Source organism: Tauraco erythrolophus, chromosome 16 (assembly GCF_009769465.1).
Source record: "Tauraco erythrolophus isolate bTauEry1 chromosome 16, bTauEry1.pri, whole genome shotgun sequence".
NCBI lineage: Eukaryota > Metazoa > Chordata > Aves > Musophagiformes > Musophagidae > Tauraco > Tauraco erythrolophus.
Window position 1 is genome coordinate 6,406,614 of NC_141480.1, and position 22,520 is coordinate 6,429,133.

Here is a 22,520-nt window from a genome sequence, read left to right on the forward strand (position 1 = left end):
GCTGCTCTGAGACTCGAGAGAGAACGGCTGCGCAGTCAGACCGAAAGGCTGCCTCGCACCGCTGAAGAACGCAAGGACATGGCGCTCCTTCTGCTCCCAGCGGCCCGAGCCCTTCGCTAACCGCGCTCCGATGGTGCCGCGCTCCGCGCCGCCCGCTCCCGCCTTCCCGCACCGCCCTGAGGAGACCTGGCCACCCCCGCTGCCCCCGCGCGCTCCTTCCCGCCACAGCGCGACGGGACGCCGCGCACACGCGGAAAATCTGACCGCTCCCGGCCACCGTCCCGCACTGCCTCCCTCACCACCCCCCACGCCGTCAGCCGCCTCCCGGCACCGCCGCGGCACCGCCCTCTCCAGCCGTCACGCCGCGACCCGGATGCCGTTACCGCGAGCACTTCCGGCGGCGGCGAGCGGCCCCCGAGCAGACGGGCCCGGTGCCGTTCCGCCCCGCGGCCCGGCCCGGCCTGGCAGCCGGCGCAGCATGCCGAGGCGGCCCGCCCCGCCCAGCCCGCCCGCCCGCTCTTCTGCATGCGGCTGGCCCCTGTCTCCGGCGCTGCCTCTTCCGCGCCGCTGCGCCCCGGCCGGGACTTGACCGCAGCTCGCCGCCTGCCCGGCCGCTCGTCCGCGGCGCTGCCCAGTGAGTGGCCGAGGCCCCGGGGCCTTTCCGCAGGGGGGAAGCGGGGGCGGGAGGAGGGTCTCACCGGGGCCGGAGGCGATCCCGCCGCTCGCCTTCCTGTCGGGCGCGGGGGGGGGACACGGGGCCTCGGTGTAAAGGGCTTCGGCTCGCTCGGAATTAGCGACTGCGCGGGGCCGAGGTGTGGGTCATGTGTGGGCTGCGCCTGAGCCCAGGCCGAGTTGTCCCTTATCTCCTGAGGCTTCTCGTGTCCTCCCTGCCTCCCGGTGCCGCGGAGGCTGGAGCTGCCGTTGGTGCGAGGTGAGGATCTGGTGGGGAAGAGGATTATGAGGCTTCCACACTCATACAGCCTCTGGCCTTGCTTTTGGGAGCGTGGCCGTGATGTCTTGCGGCTGGGCACCTACCTGTTCGCTGGGCACCAGGCTCGTTCTGCATTGCCAGACTTATCTGAGAGGTTCCTGGGAAGCTACAGCTTCTAAGTGCTGATGCAGCGTGTCTGCACTGAACTGATGGTATTGAGGTCATAGTAATAACGATGTTTTCTTCTAAAAATAGATAAATAGCTAACACGTAGTTATCTCGGTTGATTAAAGTCGATCTTACGTGCCAGTGATGCTGTCGGTTTACAAAGGTGATGAAGAGCAGCCTTTGTTGGGAGAAATGCGGTGTAGCTTGTGGAGTGCGTAACGCAAAGTGTGTGTTTTTAGCAATGGAGGCTCCGTACGATGGCACTGAAGTGACTGTGGTAATGGAGGACATAGAGGGCACTTACACTTACGCATCACCGGTACCATCTAAGAAGAAAAAGAAACATAAAAGTACTGGCGATCATGGAGAAAAGGTCAAAAAGCCTAGGTAGGTTCTTTCTGTCTTCTTTCAGTGCCCGTGTAGGGTGTGGGAGCAGTTTTCCTTGTCTCTAATTTAAAGAGTGAACTTCGCAGCGTACTTGGAACACTTTGTAGTGTAAAACTTCGTATATCAAAAGTTAGCGTGACAGTTTGGGCCTGCTCTGACGTCCGTGACTTTATTGATGCTACTGTTGCTTAGTCTAAAGTTTGTGTACCCAGAATAACTTGCTTTAGGCTCTTTCTCCTTACTTCAGAGTTTCTCCTTAGAATCTTAGTTTTCATTTGGTTAAAAAATGCATTAACAAGTAGAATTGAATGTAACATGCTTATCATTTGACCTTGGGACAAACATAAACCTTGTAGGCTTCTTTTTCCAAAGGAATTTATGTTGAATGATGTTAACATTTCGGTCTCTGGTTGCGTTTCAGGTCTGCTTACCTCCTCTACTATTATGATATTTACTTGAAAGTACAGCAAGAGCTCCCTCACCTCCCTCAATCTGAAATCAACAAAAAGATCAGTGAGAGCTGGAGGTTGCTCAGCGTGGCTGAGAAAAGCTATTACTTGGAGAAAGCCAAGCTAGAGAAAGAGGGCTTGGACCCGGTAAGTCATCTTTCTGGCAGTTTTTTACCACGTGAAGAGGGAGGCACATAACTGCTGTCACAGCACTGTGTGTGGGGAAAATCATTTAACCATAGATTCCAGTTTGTATTTCTGCTTAGGACAACCCGTAACGAAGCAATGCATGAGGCCACTGCCTCTTCCTTTTGCCTTCTGTTCAGTCAAGGCATAGTGTTTTGAAATTCAAGACAGATATATTTGGTACTGGCTGATGGGGATGCTAATCATTTTTGCGTTATGTCATCAAGGGAATTGATGGTAAAGTGAATGATAAAACCAGAACTGAGAGGGACTCTGCTGGCTCCATCACGTGGAGAAGATCCCAGCAAACTACTTCAGGAAACCAACTGAACTTCAGGCACTAAAATAGCAGGATTGAGAACTGAATCCCTTCTTTTTCTCATATTCGTTTATTCTATACTCTGTTTTTGCCAACAGAACTCCAAGATGTCCACTCGAACTGCAGTAGTTCCAGACATTCCAGGTTTCCGTAAGATTCTTCCTCGCTCAGATTATATAATTATTCCCAAAACCACTCTTCAAGAGGACAGGAGCAGGCAGTCGCTGGAACTGTGTGTGACGCAGGGTCAGGCAGCGTCTGAAGGGTTAACGGCTCCCACCAATGCCACAAACCTCTCCCGTGATGCTGTGCAAAACATCCTGTCCGTGGACTCGAGCGGCGTTGGCGTTTCTGAGCAGTGCATTGCCATCGAAGGACTAGCAGAAGAGACTGCATCCTTTGGTCAGCCAGATGCTGTGGAGGAAGTGGTCGCGTCAGAGGTTCTCTCTCACTACGTTGGGCCCGTGACAGAGAAAGTGGCTGGAGATATCCTCTTGGATGAGACTTCTTTGGAAATAGAAGGGCAACCGTATCAGACGGCTCGCGTAGTTATTGAAGAGACTCTAGTTAGCAGCTCCACAGACATCTCCAACGGGAGCATCGCTGTGGCCCGTCCTCAGGTTTCAGATGGTGTGTCTGTGGTGACCGTGGTGACTGGGAGGGTGAGTTATTCTGGTGACCCTCAGACACCTGAAGTGTCTGAGTGCTGTTTGACACATTTTACTTGAGATCCTTGGTGGCCGCAGGAGATCCTGCGTTACCCAGTGTGCTTACACTCAGTGGAGAAGGGAACAGCAGCTTTTGTAATCGAGTGATCACAGCGTCTCTGCTTGCAGATTGACCCTACCATATGCTGATATCACTTGTGTCTTAAGATGACTGCTTGAGGTTTTTAAAATTATTTCTTACAACAATACTTGGGGTGGGTTCCACAGTTGGACTGCAAGATTTTGGGGAGAAAAAATGTTACCTCTATGCTCTTGATAGCTGTTTTCTTGGTCACAGAGAGGTGGAAGGGAGTCCTTTTAAGTTGAGATGTTAGGGGTTGGTTATAGAAAACCTTACTTTGTGAAGGATTGGATCTGCTGTTTTCCATTTCAGGCTGTGAAGAGTTTGGTAATTTCTAGAGTAGACCTGGCAAGGTCATTGCTTTTTAAACAATTGCTCTTCTTTCCCACTTTCTGGTCTCATTAGTCCTTAAGACATATGTTCAATGGTGGTGTTCATGAGAGGGTGGGACACAGGTCACCATGTCTCTTGTTTTCTGCATAAATTTTCCCATTGACTTCATTGTAGGATACTGAAGAGAGTAGCTCCTCCACACCTGCCACACAGTTTATTATGTTACCTTTGCCAGCTCATTCTGTTGTGGAGACCCCAGCGTCGATTAAATTGGTAAGAAATTCAGAGTCTTGTATGGTATTACCATAGGTTTGTCTTAAAGATGTTAGAGGAGGACGGGTTTGATCATGGTCCAGTTCCTAAAAATAATCCAGTTTGGAGTCATCATGTCAGTTGATACATTTCTTGTTCCTCGTTTTATGCCTCGTGTATCTTGATGGGGATCTCTGACTTCCCAAAGTGTCTTATATGGGCCAGTTTCTGCTGCTTTCTTCCTCAAGGAGTTCTTGGAAACAGATGCAGTAGGTAATACTATCACAACACATCTGGCCAGCAGCAGTTTCTATGTTCTGTCTCTTTCGGGGTCTGTGTGGCCATCTGTGTCCTCTATTTGGATACATATTTGTCTTCATAAAATGCTGGAGTCCATCCCTTTAAGGGCAAGAATCTGCTCTTGTGACAGGAATGTGTGAGCTCCCAGTCTTGTGGATAGCTGAGGCTTTGGCCACGAGACAGGAGAGGAGCAGTGATGTAAGGTGTTGAGAACCCGCTGCGGCCCCCTGTATTTCTGTAGTCACTGTAGGACTTCATTGTACAGTCAGCACTGCAGCTCCTTGAGTTTTATTAGCTAACATCAAATCCTGTTTTCCAAGTCTTCTAGGCTTCCAGCTGGTGGAACAGTGCAGATATTTATAGTGGTGCATAGCGTGATGTTCTCCCAGGTGTCTTAGGGAGAATGGAAACACCTCAGGTTTTTGTTTCCAAGAAGTGCCTAGCTTAAATTATCTCATTTCTTCAACAGCAGCACTTGCATTTCTAGGAAAAAAAAAAACATGCCTAGCTAGGGACTTACAGCACAACAGCTCCCTCGGGAGTGTTGAGTACAGAATACTGAGAAGTGCTACACTGACAAAAACTCAATGTGTTGGTGCAGTTATCCTGGCAAGGATGACAGATTCTGCTTTAGCTGTCTTTATAAATGGTGCCTGGTGGTGCTGCTGGTGTTACATTAATTGATAGCAAGTTACAGTAAAGCACCAGGGAGTGCTTGGTCACTGCATACAACAACAAATTACTGATGAAGACTGCCTCGACATCATGAGTGCTTGTCTTCAGGTCTTGTCACCCTGTTGACATGAGCCTATTGATCACATCTTGCCTCACTGTGGACTGCTGTTTGAATCATTTTTATACCATCTTATTATGTCTTTTCCATATTAATAAGAGAACTGTAACATCACTGTAAATGCAAGGTTAGCTTCTCCAGTGGGTTATACACATTGTTCATCTCTGCTCTGCAATTTGATGTAAATTCTGCTAATACTGAAGGCTCTTGTATAGACTGAGCATTTAGACTTGAAGTAGTTCCGGTGCTGACTCGCTCTGATGCAACTGTGTCGTGGCTGATCAGTAAAAGAAATAGCAGTGGAGGGCTGGTGATTTGCTGAATAATGTTTGTGAAGCGCTTACGAGGCAAAGGGAGTGATGAGAACAGCTTTGTGTTTTTCAGCTCTGTAGAGAAGTTCTTGACAACTCTCGTTTCAGACGACCACCTATACTCGCAGGGGACACGGAAATTGCACCAATCCTGGCTGTTCCTTCACTTATGTCACCAGGCATAAGCCACCAAAATGCCCAACATGTGGGAACTTCCTCGGAGGAAAATGGATCCCGAAGGTAAATTTGCCTTTCTTTCACTGATTTTCAGACAAAATGTGCTGGTTTTGTCAATGCCTGTGATATTTCTAGACCTGTAGATCTAGCACAGGAGGTCAGATATGCCAGAATTGATCCCTGCACTTGTGTTCCAATGCTTGTGCTGGAGCAAGTCACTGCTACAGAGACTGCTTGGCCAAGATGAGACAGACCCAAAATCACCACACCTTAGGTAAAGATGCCGCTTGTAATGGTGTCAGAATGAATGGGGCTGCATTTGATAACTCTCGCTCATTGAAAGGATACACGTTCTTCTGTCCATCTGGCTGCATTATAGCTCCTGTGACTGGAAGGCATTGCTGTTCTTCCTGCTACAGCCTTAGCTAAGCTCAGGAATTTGGCTGAACTGTTTGTTTTGTGGTAGTTTATTTGTGTTTGAAATTATTCTACAAATTGAGGTTTTCTGTCGTCTTTTGGTGTTGTTTTTTCAACAGAAAGGAGGAACAATTCTCATTTACAGAAGGTATATAATCCTTTGGGAGCTGCCTAATAAAGTTGATCTAGCGGAAGCTGAAGTGCTGTTGGGTATTGTTGACTCGTGGCCGTGTGTCTAATCATTCATGATGTTCTGCCCTTTGGCTGGCAGGAAATTCCCAGGTGTTGATGGACTTGTGAAGTTCATTTGAGTGGAAAAGTCTTTTTCCACAATATCTACTCTCCTTAAGTTACTGGCATCCCTGCTAGCTGTATACAGCAAAACCCACTTGCTCCTTAAACCTTGGCAATGTCATGGTAATTAATCAGCTCTGAACAGATGTGCGTTTATTAAATTTCTGTCTGAAACAAGGCTCCTCAGGCACAAATTAAAGGATGTTCTCGGTGTGAAAATTTGCATTGACATTCATTGGCTTTATGTGGATTTGTTCTGAACCTCCTCTGTGTCTAGATCCATTAAACATTTAGAGGCAAGAACATTTTAGGCAGCTTACAGACTCTGTAGTGTCTGAGCTGATGGCTGGGCTTCCTGTGTGGTGGGATACAAATGATGATGATGGCCACTTAGCTTTTGTTCTGTAAACCTGCTGAAGTAGGTAGGTGGCTAACTGCAAACACGTGTTTGTGCCTGAATATGGCATGCCTGCTCCTGTTAAATCCTGCATTGATCAGAACCGAAAGGTTTTAGAGGGAGTTTTCTTTCTGTCTTTCAGTTTTATTCTGCTGTTCTGGGAGCATGTTTGCATAAACAGTTCCATTTGTTTTTATGGTGTCATGCCTTGGGAAAAACATGCACCAGCATTTTTTTAACTGGTTATAACATCAGTAGAACTGAAACTAAATATTTACATACCTTGCTGTTCCTTAGAAAGGAAAGGGACTATGTTATAAGGTGTCAGTTTTTTAAAACCTAGATTATCCTTCTGAGTATGCGCTCCTTAGAGAGCTTAGAATTAATGTTTTTATCATGCCAGAAACTCTTGATTCCGTTTCTGATATCTTTTTGCGTATAACCAGTTCAGTTCCATTGTACCTTTGTTGACTCCAATACGTGGCTTCTGTAGCCTTAGTCTCAAAGGTAACGTTTTTCTTAAAGTCAGAAAACCTTCCTGAGTAATTCTCTGTTTCCTGACTCGCTCAAATGCATGCTTTTCTGAATGCATGTGTTCAAAAGATACAAGTTTTCTATCCGGCTCCCGTTGGTACCTCAGTAGTGTGGAAGAACAAACAGTGCCAGAGAGCTGAAGCTGTGATAGGGGAGCGTAGGAGGCAGGTCCTTCTTACAGCAGGTGGTGGGTGAGTTTGTGATGTTGATGCTAATGGTGATATATAAGGGAGTTTAAAAAAGACTGATTCCTCCAAGTAAACAGTGTCTAAAAATAATAGCTGAAGGGCCAGGAGGCTAGATAAGATGTTAACAGGGACTTTGCTGTCGTAGGAGATGATGTCTTTCTGCTCTGGTATGGTTCTCTGCTTAAACACTTATAATTTTGCTGTTTTGATCCAGCATGAAATAGTCCGTGACAAACCTGGCATATGTGAAGGGAACTTACCTGTCTGTGAAAGCCTAAAGCTCTGAAATGTGACTGTGTCTTTGTTTCCAGGAAAAGCAACCAAAAAGCAAATCTGAGCCAAATTCAGGCACCTCTCTAAAAACTCCCCCAGCTAAAAGAGGTCAACAGTCAGTATTCGCAGAACCGGCAGCTGTCAGTGAGGGTACCTGCAGGGGTGCCTCGGAGAGCTCTGAAGCAGTCAGCCAGCTGCTGAGTGCTGTGCCTGTTGGAAGGCAGATGCAGCAGACGGAGTGGGAGGAAGTGATCGTCTCTGAGGCTCACGTTCTTGCAAACAATGTGCTTGCTGAAGAGAGAGGGAGTGCTGTCGGAGTGATGCTGGGTCAAGAGAGCCAACGGCAAGGAGACTCTTCTTCAGAGCAGGCAGAAAAAGATAGCGTAGGGCTGGGGATGCCACCATCTTCTGAGATGCCGAGTCCAAATGCCTCTGCAAAAAAGCCAGTGGGGTGAGTCAGTTTTCCGTATGCTGTGGGAGTACATGATGTCTGTTGTGTGCTGATGGGACTAATCCAAGAAATTGAAGGCTGTTGGCAGTGCTTCCTGTAAGACCTGGTCTGTTTACTGTCTGTTTTCTACCAGTTCGGGATTGTTCCTTTGATGCTGTTTTGTCCATCACAGCTAATTTTATTTTTTTTTTAAGTGACAATTAAATTGTAGTCACAGGGCAAATGTATCCTTAGCACTACTTCTCCTTTCTACTGCAATAGTTGTGATTGTTGTGCTAATAAAGCACGGTTCAGGGAAGAGAAGAACAGTGAGGCTGAGGGGGAAACCAGGAGATTTTGTTCCAATTGTAGCTCTTGTCTTTCAGAATTGATGCTCCAGCTGCTACACACAAAGGACAGGAAGTAAAGAGTAAACCGAGACCTAAGCCCTCCTTGCTGGCTGCAGCAAGACCCATGCGAGCCATTCTGCCTGCGCCAGCCAGCGTGGTGAGAGAAGCCAGCTCTGAGCAGCCTAGCAACAGACAGGCCTTTGCGAATACCGGTAAAAGCAGTGTTCTCTGGTGTGCTTTGGGAGTGGTTGTCTTTCCTCACCACGTTGGAGTGGTCTCTGTCAAATAATAAGGTATATCTGAAAGGAGATGGTGATCTACACTAGAGAAAAACACTCTTTTTCTCTCTAACTGAGTGCAGGTAAATGCCCCATGAAACACCTGCTTGAGTCGTTTCAAGTTCAGAGGAAAAATCTCACATGGCTATGATGGCATTTACCAAAGATGTCAGAATGAAACAGGTCCTGTTTTCTCCTGTCTAACCTGCTGCATCCTTTTCCTCCTTCAAGACAAGCATTCCCCTGTGAGAACATCAGGCTTGAAGCCCAGTACGCTGAAACAGCTGGGTCAGTCGGTTCTTCAGCCACCAAGTGCCGAGGAGCGAAAGGTACCTGTGCTTTGTTCTTTAGATGCATGTTATTTTCTTTTGGATTTTTTTTTCTCCAGGTGAGGGGTATGACATGAGTGATGAGAAATAGAACATAAAAATGTAGCAGCCTTATGATGGTTAGGTCTGTGACTGACAGTTTTTTTGAGATGGCTGGGAAGCAGCATGAACGCCAAATGGCTGACTGTAGAAACGGAGCTGATAGACGTGGCCGGACAGTCCTTCTGTTGGCTGCTTTGAGAACCTCCCAGCTCCTTCCAGAAGATGTTTTGAGGATCTGCTAGTGCTTTGATAATCTGACATGTAATACTGAGTACTGAGTCTTTCACCTGTGGAATATAACTGGGTATGCCAAGATGCTGGAATACTTCTGTTTGAATTGTAATGCCTTAGTATGCAAACCAGTGGGTTGTAGTCTTCTGCTATTAAATGAACATTAATCGATTTCTTGGGGGTAAAAAATGCCAATAGGTATTGCTCACAGAATGTATGTACTCAGTAGTAGATGTCTCATGGGTGTTGTTTCTTCTGCTTTCAATCTCTAGCTCCACAGCGCTTTGACCAGCGGGGCGTCTCAGGTTAAAGTAGTGGAGGTCAAACCAGACGTATTCCCGTCGTACAAGTACAGCTGCACTGTAACTTTGGTGAGCGTTTTTCATATGGTCTCACTTATGCCGTGCAGAGTGTCTTCTCTGGGATGAGACCGTTTTGTGACTTTCTTTTTACTGACTTGCGGAAATGTATCTCGCGTTTCATGTGAGACAATCTATACTTTGTGTGTCGTCTGTTGCCCTAAACCAGGGTGACTGTTGCAGTCGTGCTTGGGACCTTGTTCAGAACTGGGTTTCTCTTCATGTCCTAGCGTAATCCCCATCACCTCCATGAGTTCAGCAGGGAGGACCAGTGGTTTTTGAATGAGTTTAATATATGTTTGTGGACTCTGGAACTGGTCCCAGAATGTTTGAGTGCCAGTTAAAATACTCTGTGCAAAGTTTCTCTGCTATTTGACCTTTAAACAAGGTGTTACAAAGCAGTGAAAAAGCATATGATATTCAAGCAGACTTTTCTAGAATCTTGTTGTCATCTAAAAGTCAAGGTCAGCAAACATCTCTTTTTTTTTTTCTTTTTTTTTTTCTTTTTTTTTCTTTTTTTTTTTTCTTTTTTTTTCTTTTTTTTTTTTCTTTTTTTTTTTTTTCTGTGTATGTCATTCAGGATTTGGGATTGGCAACATCACGTGGCAGAGGGAAATGCAAGAACCCCTTTTGCAGTTACGTGTATACAAACAGGCACAAGCCACGAATCTGTCCAAGCTGCGGATACAATCTTGCCAAAGACAGAGCTGAGAAAACAGCAAAATCCCTGGTGAGGTTCAGAATAGTTTGTCTTATCAAATGGCTATTGTGGGGTGGGCAGGGAGGTACCGTAGTTTGCAAGTGCCCGTGGGAAAATGTTTTTCTTCTTCTTCGTTATGGTAAGCTTTTCTGAGAATAATGTCCTATTGAAAATACTTGTCATGATGTTTTTGTACTGTCCAGCTCCTGCACCGGTGGTGCTTCAGGCTGAGAATGAGACTGAACACACTCAGTTGTACCACTGGATGTCTCTGTAGCTTAAAAATGCCCATGATGTGTCGGTACATGCTGGGGAAATCACCCCTGAAGTCACATTTGTTGTGTCCGCTTTGTTGAACTTCAGGCTTCATCAAGAAACTCCCAAGTATGCTCTACTTTGTGACCAGTTTGTGGCTAATGTCAATTGAGTTAGTACGTCTTGTACTAGAGCTTCCTATTTTTAGGGGGTTGTAGTGCAACTTTACTTCCAGCCTGAATTTATTTCTGGATGTAGTACTTTTTTCTGTTGTAGAAAGATGTTTTTCAGTTGTCTGTTGCTCTACATGGGATGTAAATAATGAATTCTTTTGTTTGTTTGTTTGTTTTATTTTTTGCATTTGAAGTTGCAAAGGTTAGCTTTTCTCATACAGAATTATTTTGTTTAAAAAATAAAAAAAAAAAGGAGCTGTCCTGTTCTTAGCTGAAGTGTCCACTCAGCATATAGACAAGATTACATTTTAGTCTGTGTGGTAATATGACTCTTCCACTTGCTTTTTTTATTTTGAAGAACATAACTTTGTTTGCTTTTTTTTAAAAAACACTACACAAACAAACTGAAATTGCCCGTGTGAAACTCGCACATAAGCAGCTGTGTAAGGAACAGCAGTGCGCTTAGCTCAGCTTGCATTTTGAGAGGCGTGTGGCTTGTCCCTTCCTCATTTAGTGTTTTCTTACTTTCTGGTTTCTAGATGCGTTTAACATTCCTGTCACACCGTTCATTGTTGTCTCTGGGCTTTGGGTTGATCATTTATCTCATTGCTAGCATAGACAGAAAAACAGGTTGAAATGTTGGCAGAAGAGTTTAAGTGATTAAACAGATTAGCCTGTTTGCGTTCTTGCTGTTCTTCTTAGCCACCTGGGGTTTGATTCTCCTGTGCTTGTGCACTGTATCTTGATAGCATGCGTGTGTTGGGGGTGTGTGTGTCTAAGGGCTGAAGCTGATGAATTGTTGATTAGTGCGTTCTGTAATCACAGCCCCTAGTTCTCATTTAGCACTTGTCTCCGTTAGCTTCTGGAGAGCTGTGCAGACTGCCGTGGCTGGCTGAGCGTGCTATGCAGAAGAATGTGCTTGATAACCTATGGAGAAAGGCACTGATGATTGCCAGGATTACTGAAGTGTTTATATACCTGTTGATGGCTTTCCTCGCCTTCTTGATCCTCTGTCTTTGCCCTAACACTCCATTTTACTGGCACATCTGTGATGGTCTAGCAGTATTATAGGAGTTCCTGAAAGGCTGGGCTGTAATAAGTGTTTTGGTGAAGTAACTTAGGCTTGAAGCTACTGTCTGCAGTCAGTGATTGGGCAGTGGAGTAGAAGTCAAGTCTACTGAGTACAAAGGTTACCGTGTTTCTGCTACCTTTTGTGACTTCTTTGGGCTTCTTAATATTTCATCCTCTGCTTGCCTAGTTGAATATGTGAGTGTTTGACTTGCTTTCTAGGAGGTCAGTCCAGGTCAGTCTGATGTGCTGAACACCAGCGAGCCCCTAACCCCATCCCAGAAAGAGATCCAGCGTCAATCCACCCTGCAGTTGCTGCGCAAGGTATTGCAGATCCCAGAGAACGAGTCAGAACTGGCCGAGGTCTTCACGCTCATCCATGAACTCAACAGCTCGCGGCTCATCCTGTCCAACGTGAGTGAGGAGACAGTCACCATAGAGCAGACCTCCTGGTCAAACTACTATGAGTCTCCATCTGCGCAGTGCCTCCTCTGTAACAGCCCATTGTTCAAAGGGGGACAGAAGTAAGATTCTGTTTTAGACTTGTGACTCTTTCAACCTCGTGCTGGTATTCTGTGTTACAAGCGTGCCTGAAATAATACTTGCTGTAGCCCCTGGTACTGAAGCTGGTGTAGGTGCCACTGAATAAGCTACGTGTGTGTGCGAAGGTTTTAGCTGGTTGGTGATAAGTTGTTTTTCCTTCTCCTGTGCAGTGTAGTTTGTGATAGTATTTCCTTACAGCAGGAGAGCTTGATCAAAGAGGGACTGTTGAGTCTAGATGTAATTTCTTTTTTTCCTTGAAATGGAATCTTTTCATTAGTCATCCCTTCTTTGTTTTCCAGTCTGATGTTTTGAGGCTGTCAGAGGCAAAATTGTGGGATTATAGATGTGCATTATGTGATTTCCCTTTTCTTTCTCATCTTGATCTGAATATTTCCTGTGTGGATCTTTCTGCTTATTTTTTCATTCTTTTCATGGCTTAGTGTGGGCTTGAGTGAATTCTGTTTTGGAACAAATATCCAAATTGAAACCTGAAGGACTGTGAGAAATTACCGATGTGTAGGCTAGATTACCTTACCTAGATTTGTATGAAAACCTGTCGAATATCTCCTCACTAAGTCTGCTAAACATCTTCCTGTTGCTGAAGGACTGAGCTGAAACATTTCCCACAGCAAAATGTCAGGTAGTTTACTGTTGTGTTTCTTTCTTCAACCAGAAAGATTTTCTTGATACCAATTATGGGTGTTTGCTTTGGTCAGGCTAGTACTAACTGAGTTTTTTTTCAGCAGAGACACTTTTTGTACTCAGTAATTTTTGCAGAACAGTACTGTCTTGCACCCTGTCCCTCACCTTGTGACTTACCAACCTGTGCATTATAAATCCTTGCTTCAAGGCTGGGCTGCTTTGCCCAGTGCTGAAGGTGGCACTGAGTGTGAGACTCTCACGTGTGCCTGCGTGGGCTCTAGTTAAACCCCTGCCCGTGGCAGGGAGCTCACTTCGACTTTGATTCCTCTTTTCTCAGGTGGACAGCTGTATTTCTGCCACTAGGGCACACCTGGCATTTTCCTGTTGGAACTTCTTCCTCGGCAGTTGTGCTGTAGAGGAGCAGGCCTTTCTGAGTCCTTGTGTGTGCAGGGACAGGCTGTCAGGTAGAATGTGTTACTAGTCACTGTTGGTTGCCCCACAGCAATAGGGCTGACGCTTCTCCTAGGGCAGCTGGGGCTGTAGATTTTTTTTCCACCTCTCAAATACTATGCACCCAATGTACAGAGCTGGAGAGATGCTGTAGTACTGTTTTAAGAATGTGAGTAGTGACCTGACTCTGCCAGGGGAATCCATTTTAAAATGTAACATTTTATTTTTTTCTGGTGAGAACTGGTGTTAACTGAGACTGACTGACGAACTGATGTCAACTAGAACATTTTAAGTTACTGCAAGACTGGACTGAAAAACCGGTGGCTTGATTCTGAGTTGTCTTTTGTTGTCTGTTACAGTTCCTTTGCTGGTCCTCAGGAGTGCTGGCTGCTGACAGCTAATAGATTACAGGTGGTTACAGCTCAGGTCAAAGTGTGCTTGAACCTGCAGTGTCTGGCCCTCCATAGCTTCACTGATATTTACACAGGTAGGAAAAATGTGAGCATGCCAACTTACAGCATGACTACAGTCTGAACCCTTCATAAGCCTTGAGACTGTATCAGGGCATTGTCTTTGCACAGAAAAGCCTACTCTCTGCCCAAACGTGTTAAACTTGAATTATTTTTGACTTGCGTTATTCTTCTGCATCTTCTGCAAGTAAATCAGTATTTGTGAGAAAAACACGTTTGAATGCTTTGATGAGGAAGACCACGCCTTGCTTCACTGGCGTAGGTCTCCTCTGTGTAAGTGGCAAATGTTGAGTTCTGCAAGGCAACCCCTGAGATCTTAGTCAAAGACATCTCTGCAGAGTGCTGTTTCTCAGCGTTGACTAGTGAGACTCGGTGGCAGTCACTGTGGGCCTCCTGCAAGGCAACATGGAGCTGATGGATTGGCTGCTGTTCCTTGTAGCTTTTTAAACTTTAAGGCGAGTCTGTGAAAGCAGCTAATCTTGCTAATGTGCAGAGGGAGCAGTCCCAGAAGCACTATCCAGTTGTTTCCGTTATCATCTGAACCACACTCGTATGAGTATTTTGCATATCGGTAAGGAATGTGTTTCTTTGTGAGGAAGATCTGGAACCCGACAGACAATCACTGTCTCGTTTTAACTACAGGCCTTTTCAATGTGGGTAACAAGTTGCTAGTGAGCTTGGATCTTCTGTTTGCAATCCGAAACCACATTAAACTTGGAGAGGATCCCAGAGTGGCTGTTGGCAATATTCTTGACTCTGTTCAGGAGCAAACTGGTGGGTCTTCTTTCTTGTTTTTTACTGTAACACTTACACCAAACTATGACCTGGTGATGATCATTAGGTAACAAAATGGCAAAACTCGCCTCTTACAGTGCAATGTTTTTCTACTGAATCACTTCCTAAACCAAACAGTACCTCTGTGACCAGTTCTTTGTAACGATTCTCTAGAGGACAAATTTGTTTTTACTCTGTGTAGGAGAGTTCTACCTCTCCACTGACTTTAGGAAGTGAAAGCTGTAACAGTGACATGTTCTCTTTTCAGAAAAAAGCCTGAACCCTGATGAGCAGGTTCAGCTCCAGGAATTGCTGTGCAATGGCTACTGGGCCTTTGAATGCCTAACAGTCCGGGATTACAATGATATGATCTGTGGAATCTGTGGCATAACCCCCAAGGTGGAAATAGCCCAGAGGAATGTGGAAAATGTCCTGGCACTGAAAAATATAGAGGTAGGCTTTTCACAAACTTCACATCCTGTTCATGTTCAAAGCAGATCATAATGACTTTTGCTGACTCTAGTCTTTGTAATGCACAGTAATTACACGAGACCTTTGTGAGCAGATTTCTGCTGATGCCTGGCAAGAGGATGTGGCTGAAGTGGTGATGCCTGCACTTCCTCTTAGAGGTGTTGATGTATGGTTTGGTGAAAACAATATCCTCTGTCCCTGGACCACAGCTTTTGTCCAGCAGCTTCTGCCAGTAGGGACCTTGGGTGAAAGTTGCTGAACTTGGCCTTCTTCCTTTGACACGAAGGCATTCTTTTTTTTTCACCAATAGCAGCTTCCTTGAGGTGCTGTCTTCTCTAACAGGGAAAAAAAGCCCTGCTAGTAGTATGCAGCATGTCTGGCTTTTATGTCAAATAGATGATTTTGATTCTCACCCAACAAAAAGTTATTGTGAAGAACTCTAGGAGCCTGAAGTCATCTTTTTATATTTGGGCTGTGCGCTCTCCTGGGTAGTCCTCATGCCTTGAGTGAGGCTGACACAAAACTATCAGATGACCCGTGGTTGTTTGTATTTGACTAGTGTGTTTCTTGCTCTTTCTAGTTTACTTGGCCAGAATTCTTGTCATCAAGTGAAGTGAATGTAGAAGACTTCTGGTCCACGATGGAGACAGAGGTGATTGAGCAGGTGGCTTTTCCTTCCAGCATCCCCATCACGAAGTTTGATGCCTCTATTGTTGCTCCTTTCTTCCCTCCACTGATGAGAGGAGCAATGGTGATTAATACTGAGAAGGACAAGAACCTGGATGCACAGCCGGTGCCAGGTAACTGCTGAGGTTGTGCTTATTAAGGGAGTGCTTTATGTGGCAGTGGCTTCAGTTTTCTGGTGATGTTTAGAGTTGAGAATTGGTGATTGTACTCTGCCCTCGTGAGACCTCACTTGGAGTACTGCGTCCAGTTCTGGAGTCCCCAACATAAGAAGGACATGGACCAGTTGGAGAGGGTCCAGAGGAGGGCCACGAAGATGATAAGAGGGCTGGAGCACCTTTCCTATGAGGACAGGCTGAAAGAGTTGGGGCTGTTCAGCCTGGAGAAGAGGAGGCTCCGGGGTGACCTTATAGCGGTCTTCCAGTACCTCAAGGGGGCCTACAGGAAAGATGGGGAGAGGCTGTTCAGGAGGGCCAGTTATGATAGGACAAGGGGTAATGGTTTTAAAATAGAGGGAGGTAGGTTCAGGTTGGATATTAGGAAAAAATTTTTTACTATGAGAGTGGTAGAACACTGGAACAGGTTGCCCAGAGAGGTGGTGGATGCTCCATCCCTGGAGACGTTCAAGGCCAGGTTGGACAAGGCCCTGAGCAACCTGATCTAGTTGGAGATATCCCTGTTCCTTGCAGGGGGGTTGGACTAGATGACCTTTGAAGGTCCCTTCCAGCCCTAACCATTCTATGATTCTATGATTCTATGATTGCATGACTCTTTAAACATGTCTGCTGAGAGAAGGCAAGAATTCTGAGGTGAGTTCAGCTGTTTTCAGGATGCTTAGCAGTTTGAGTTTTGTGAGCCCGGTGAAGCTTGAATGCACTGGTGTGCTCTGATACGTTTGAGACATGGGGGACATGAAAATACTGCACCCCAAATGAGATATGGTCTGATTGCAGAAGGATGGATGCACAATTTGAATGCCAGTCAGTATTCGTTTCGTCTTGGACTGATGCTTGGACTGTGAAAGCTTCAGACAGTGCTTGGTGTCTCAATATCATGATCTCAATAAAGGGTGAATACGCTTTTACAGAACTTGAAAAAAAGACTAGGAGATGGACGTGTTAGTCCTGACCAGTGTTGTCAACGTTCGGTACATCCAGGGCATTGACTACACCTAACAAGAAACCATGAGGTGAATAAGTTCAGATGTACGAGAGCTAGATTTAGTTAGCCCCTCGTTCCCTTAACAGTTTAGGTATTAGGTGTAAGAGGGAAAACTGGCTTTGCAAGCTTAACAAGTGTATGAGTTGGCTTTGCAGACAGGTCTGCAGCCGTTTGAGAGACTTGAACTGCAGAAGGGCTATGTGGGCTTTTGTGGAAGTGGAGCTCCAGAGAAAGAAGCAGGGAGGAGATGTGAAGGGTAAGCCTGGAGCTGCTCGGTCTAAGGGCTGCAGTCACATATCTCTGTGCGCTTGTGTCACTTGTTCATCCTCATGTCAATCCAGCCAGTCATTTAAAGGTTACAAACAACAGGATAGACAAGTGCTTCTGGAGTCTGCAGCTCTGCTGGCCTCAGGCTGGTGGCCTCACCAGTGAAAGGTTTGAGAGAAGTGTGGACTCTTGACGCACTTTGGAAATAGGAGTATTAATGGCTTTCTCTTGCTGGCAGTTGGTCATGCAGCCTCTGCTTCTGTAGTTCTTCAGAAGAAATTATTTTGGTGACTTCCCTTCTGAGAATGAGTGGTGCTGAGACTTGTTTCCTGCCTTTGCAGGTAATGGGAGTGCCTTGGTGAGGCTCCTTCAGGAAGAAACCTTCAGGCTTGAGCTGATAAGCTCTTACAGTGAGAAGGAGCTTCAGAGCTTTCTGACACAGTGTGACATCCCCTGGAAGGCTTCAGATACAAAGGTAATGGCTTGTTTGCCCGCATACAAGCCTGCAGGAGTGAAGCTGTTCTTTCCCTCATTCACACTTGCCATCCTAGATAATTAACTTCTCACCTGACTGCACTAAGGGCAGGGGTGGGTTAGAAGTGGGTGCCTGCAGACTATGAGATAACTTACACATGGTGAAATACAGTGAACCTTTGTGGACTGGGAGAAAGGAAGCCGTAATTATCTTGTCACAGACTCAGCATTGTGTAATTGCTTGTCATCCTCACAGTGCTGAGTGTGGGATTAGGAAGGTATTGGATGAAGTGCAAATTAGCGTTTGGGAGACCTTGCCTGCAGTCTCTGGAGGAGTCCATTAATTTTAGCCACATACAGACTTTCTCTGGGGCCTGTTTTTTCTAGGACCAGCTCTGCTACTCCCTCCTGGCTCTCTATGAGTTTGTACAGAATGGGACAAACATCACACAAGCCTCTGCTGATCACACAGGAGGGAAGATCTACAAAGTGTGTCCACATCAGGTGAGGAAGCCTGGAGTCAGCAATGTTTTTTCTTACCTTGCTATTCACTATTACCTGACTTACCAGTGTGGAACTCCCTCATTAAATAGAAGCAATGGAATGAGCCTCTCAGCCTTGGGAATGGAACACATTGGCTTGAGGGCTTGGAGTATGAGCAGTCCTGCAGGAGATTTCAAGATCGACTAGTGATCTGAAGCCTGGTTTTGATTGGAGTGGAGTTGAAAATTGCCTCTTCCTGAACAAGATGAAGTGGATGTGTATGAAGAGCAAATAGAATGTCTTTAGAGAAAGTAACTGTCTGGTTACTGTATTGTCTGGGATACCTGAAAGGAAGCTTGATTTTTTTTTTTTTTTCTTAAGGTTGTATTTTTTTCCATAAGTTTTCAGTTTTATTGTGCTGTTTGGTGATAATCCTTTGTTTTCCAGGTTGTATGTGGCTCAAAGTACATCGTAAGAGGAGAAAATGCTCGGGATCATGTGGACTTGTTGGTTTCCTCACGTCACTGGCCTCCAGTGTATGTTGTTGATACAGCCTCTTCAGTGGCACTGTGTGCAGACATCTGCTGTCCTGGCCTGACTTCCCAGATGTGGGGGAAGAACCAGGGCTGCTTTTCTGACCCCATGGATCCTCCAACGGTTAGTTATGTCCACCTTTGCACTTGGCTATGCCAGTCCACTATGGAAAAGTTTCAAGTGAGATTTAAAATTAAAAAAAATAAAAATATTAAAAAAGTAGGTGTAACCTTCATTATGCCTCAAGATCATTTGACCTGGTGGTAAGTTTATCCTGATTCACAGCTTTGCCAGTGCCGTAGCTTCTGAGCGTAGCGGAAAGTATTGTGTGTTGCTTTGGGCACTGTATTCTCATTGACTTTGAGGGTGGTGAGGCACTGGAACAGGTTGCCCAGAGAAGTTGTGGCTGCCCTGTCCCTGGAAGTGTTCAAGGTCAGGTTGGATGAGGCTTTGAGCAACCTGGTATAGTGGAGGGTTTCCCTGCCCATGGCAGGGGGATTGGAACTAGATAATCTTTGAGGTCCCTTCCAACGCAAACCATTCTGTGATTCTGTGATTCTATGTGTTATGTTCATGCTCTTTAATAGGAGTTGCTGTGCTGGAAGTGCATTGTCACAGTTCAAATCATGATCTGTGGAGCACGTAGCTTATTTTGACACAGCAACTCACTTCTTTCAAACTACTGCTATGACTTGAGAAATGGGAGAGGAAGAGGGTTGCTAGTGCCTTGGGCTTATCTCTGAGGGCATACAAGTGAGGAGGGAGTGTACAGAACCACCTTTGTGGCATTTAGGGGAACCCTGAATCAGTTAGCCCTCCCTCTGTCCTGGGTCATAGTGCTGGTTGGAGTTCAGCCGAACGGCAGCTTTGACTTGTTCTTCTTAGCTGTGGGGAAGCTGCTGCTTGTTCTACCTGGTTGTCCTGGTTTTGGCTGAGATGGAGTTAAGTTTCCTTCCTAGTAGCTGGTACAGTGCTGTGTTTGGGAATTAGGATGACAATAATGTTGATAACACACTGATGTTTTAGTTGCTGCTAAGCAGGGCTTGCACTAAGTCAAGGACTTTTCACCTTCTCATACTGCCCTGCCAGTGAGGAGGTCTGGGGTACACAAGGATCTGGGAGGGGACACAGCCAGGACAGCTGACCCAAACTGGCCAAAGGGGTGTTCCATGCCATATGATGTCATGCTCAGTGTATAAACTAGGGAGGAAGTTAGCTGGGGGGGCCACTGCTCAGGAAGTGGCTGGGCATTGGTCGGTGGTTGGTGAGCAACTGCATTGTGCATCACTTGTTTTGTATATTCTTTTATCATTATTATTATTTTCCCTTCCTTTTCTGACCTATTAAACTGTCTTTATCTCAACCCATTAATTTTATTTTTTTTTTTACTACCAATTCTCTCCCCAGTCCCACTGCGGGGAGGAGGGTGAGCAAACGGCTGCATGGTGTTTAGCTGCCTGCCAGCTTAAACCACAACACTGGTGTGTGTCTCTCTCTCCCAGTATGTGTCCTGTCCTGAACTGCTAGACCAGCACTACAGCGTGGACGTGACTGCGGCCGAGCACTCTGTTCAGCACCCGATCACCAAGTCGTCGGTGCGCCGGATCGTTCACACGGGTTCGGAGCAGAACAGCCACCGAGATCCCACAGCTCGGCATCACTGCATCTCCTTGTGCCGCGAGCTGGAGCCTTATGGAGCCATCATCGCCGCTATCAACGACAGCAAAACCAGCAACATCCGCCAGAGGCCCATCACCTTTGAGAACGCCACGCACTATTACCTCTACAACCGCCTCATGGACTTCCTCACCAGCAGGGAAATTGTGAACCGGCAGATCCAGGAGATTGTACAGAGCTGCCAGCCGGGGGAGGTGGTCATCCGCGATGCTCTCTACCGGCTTGGAGTGGCCCAGATCAAAACAGAAACAGAAGAGGAGGAAGAGGGGAAGCAGGAGGATGATAGAGGTTGCTGAGTAACAAAACAGCTGGTTGGCTTCTCTCTCTCTTCATGTGGATGGGTGGGCTGGGCCAGCTTCTGCAAGGTTTGGGCAGCTGTCTGGCTTGAGAGTTTGTTTTCACAGGTTGGAGATGTGATGCTGGTGGCTTTGACTTCTGTTAACGACCAAAGAGCTGTGTGCTTCCAGAGTGTCATGGTAGCTGCTGTTGAGCAGGGGTCTGTCACCTGCCTTGCTGCAGGCTGCAGTTGCCTTTCGAGGTGTGTGATGGACCCACTGTTAGGTGGTGTGGAACATTGCCCTCCCTGCAGCTGGCGAGTGGAGAAGGGAGAGGCATTTCTGGTGGCAGGGAGTGTGCATGGTCAAGCGCACAGGTTTTGAATTCTGAATCTTGCTTGCTGACTTCTTTGTGCATATTGGTGGCAGGGCTGGAGGCGTGGGAGCAGGTGTGAAAGGCAGACAGCTAAGAAGATTTCCCCCAAAATGTTCTGAATACACCAGTTTAGGACACTGACTCCTGCTTGGAAGTCTTGCAGAGCTCTCTCATGCATTGGCTGTGAGGACTCTTTAGTCGAGGACGAGCCATGCAGCTTTAACATGCCGTATCTGGGGAGCCTCCCTGGACCAGGATTGTGTCTGCTTTGGCTGCAGAAAGTTTTTAGAATTCGTCCCTTTACATGAGCACTAATAATTTAGAAGCTGAAACACGCAGTGGGTGGAAGATGTTAAGGTAAGAATTGGCCGGGCGAGCCCCAGGGGAGCTGAGCTCGTTGGAGGGCCGTGTGAGCGCTGTGCAAGGTGGTGGCTGTGGGAAGGGGAAGGACACTTCTGTGCTCTCCTCCTGGACACTGGGTTGTTTTTTAGCAGTTTCATCCTGTTCAAGGACTTGAGTTTCTGTTGTCCAGCCCTTAGAACAGGATCGCAAACACTGTGGAATCAAGGAGGAACGATGAATGCGGTGTCACCAGGAGAGCAGGGTTCAGTGTTCTTCCCTCAGAGGAGATGCTGGGAGAGCTGCATCCATGTGTGCAACCTCCACGCTCTGTCAGGTGTCCTGTTTGCCCTGCCCATGTCCACACAGCGCTGTGTGGGTTAGAGAAGTCTCATACCACCCAGGCTGCTTCATCAGCTCCTTGAGAAGAGCCGGGCTGAGACCTCTGCCCCTACAGCGTGTGTGAAGAACACCTTGGGCTGCGGTTGTAAAGCTGTGCATGATGTCTGCTGCCAGCTCCCTTCTGCTGTTGCTGGCAACGAAGCTGAGGGTGGATGGATGTTTGCAGTGACCCGCAGAGGAGCGGAGGGGGGTGCTAGACTGCTAATTTGCCATCCAGGGAGCTTGTTTTGTCTGGGTGAGCAGGGGGGGAGATTCGGAGGCTTGCGGTGTGGCTGAAAATTCCCTTCTGCGAAGGGGAACCCATCAAGTACCGTACTGTTAAAGTAAATGTATTAAGTCTGAGCACATGCAGTTAAGTATAGCTTGGGGTTTTCTTCTTCTTTTCTTAACTTATTATAAGAGACATTAGTGACTTTTTCAGTCAGTGATAAACTTTAATAAATTATCTCCAATTTTTGGGGTGAAACTGTGGCCAAGTGACTTGTTTTTTGTGTACAAGACCTAGAGGACTGCAGTGGGAATGGGCACAAACACCATGTGGATATACACCGTGATTCCAGTCTGCATTGGAATTGGGAAAAGCTTGGTATTCTCAGAAGCAAGGTGTTCTGAGAGGAGCAGCTCAAGAAATCGCTTGGGTCACCTCACCAGAGCATCAAATAAAATTATCACTAAACATAGCTGAGGTGTAGTTCTTAGAAGTGGCAAGAAAGTAGCTTTGGCAGATGGTCGGCTCCCCTGATCTGCCTGCTCTTGTTCTGCAGTTCCCTGCACAGGGCAGCTCC

The 22,520-nt window shown here is 46.5% G+C and overlaps 1 protein-coding gene across 1 annotated transcript; it reads left to right on the forward strand.

Moving 5' to 3' along the window:
- Positions 1–525: 525 nt before the first annotated feature.
- Positions 526–22,154, forward strand: HMGXB3 (HMG-box containing 3). Its single transcript, XM_086621524.1, has 20 exons — positions 526–634; positions 1,339–1,486; positions 1,908–2,082; positions 2,539–3,102; positions 3,737–3,835; positions 5,327–5,458; positions 7,537–7,949; positions 8,315–8,490; positions 8,788–8,885; positions 9,431–9,529; positions 10,098–10,247; positions 11,936–12,237; positions 13,708–13,835; positions 14,461–14,592; positions 14,861–15,045; positions 15,644–15,863; positions 17,517–17,650; positions 18,037–18,153; positions 18,580–18,789; positions 20,169–22,154. The coding sequence occupies exons 1-20, from the start codon at positions 526–528 to the stop codon at positions 20,637–20,639; spliced, it is 4,062 nt and encodes a 1,353-aa protein (XP_086477650.1). The 3' UTR covers positions 20,640–22,154.
- Positions 22,155–22,520: the final 366 nt, after the last annotated feature.

Bases quoted from the DNA above. Each gene is read 5' to 3' on its own strand.
- HMGXB3 (XM_086621524.1), top strand. From the start codon at position 526: ATGCGGCTGGCCCCTGTCTCCGGCGCTGCCTCTTCCGCGCCGCTGCGC. The intron at 10,248-11,935 runs GTGAGGTTCAGA...CTTGCTTTCTAG, and splicing joins AGAAAACAGCAAAATCCCTG to GAGGTCAGTCCAGGTCAGTC. The intron at 15,864-17,516 runs GTAACTGCTGAG...CTGCCTTTGCAG, and splicing joins GGATGCACAGCCGGTGCCAG to GTAATGGGAGTGCCTTGGTG.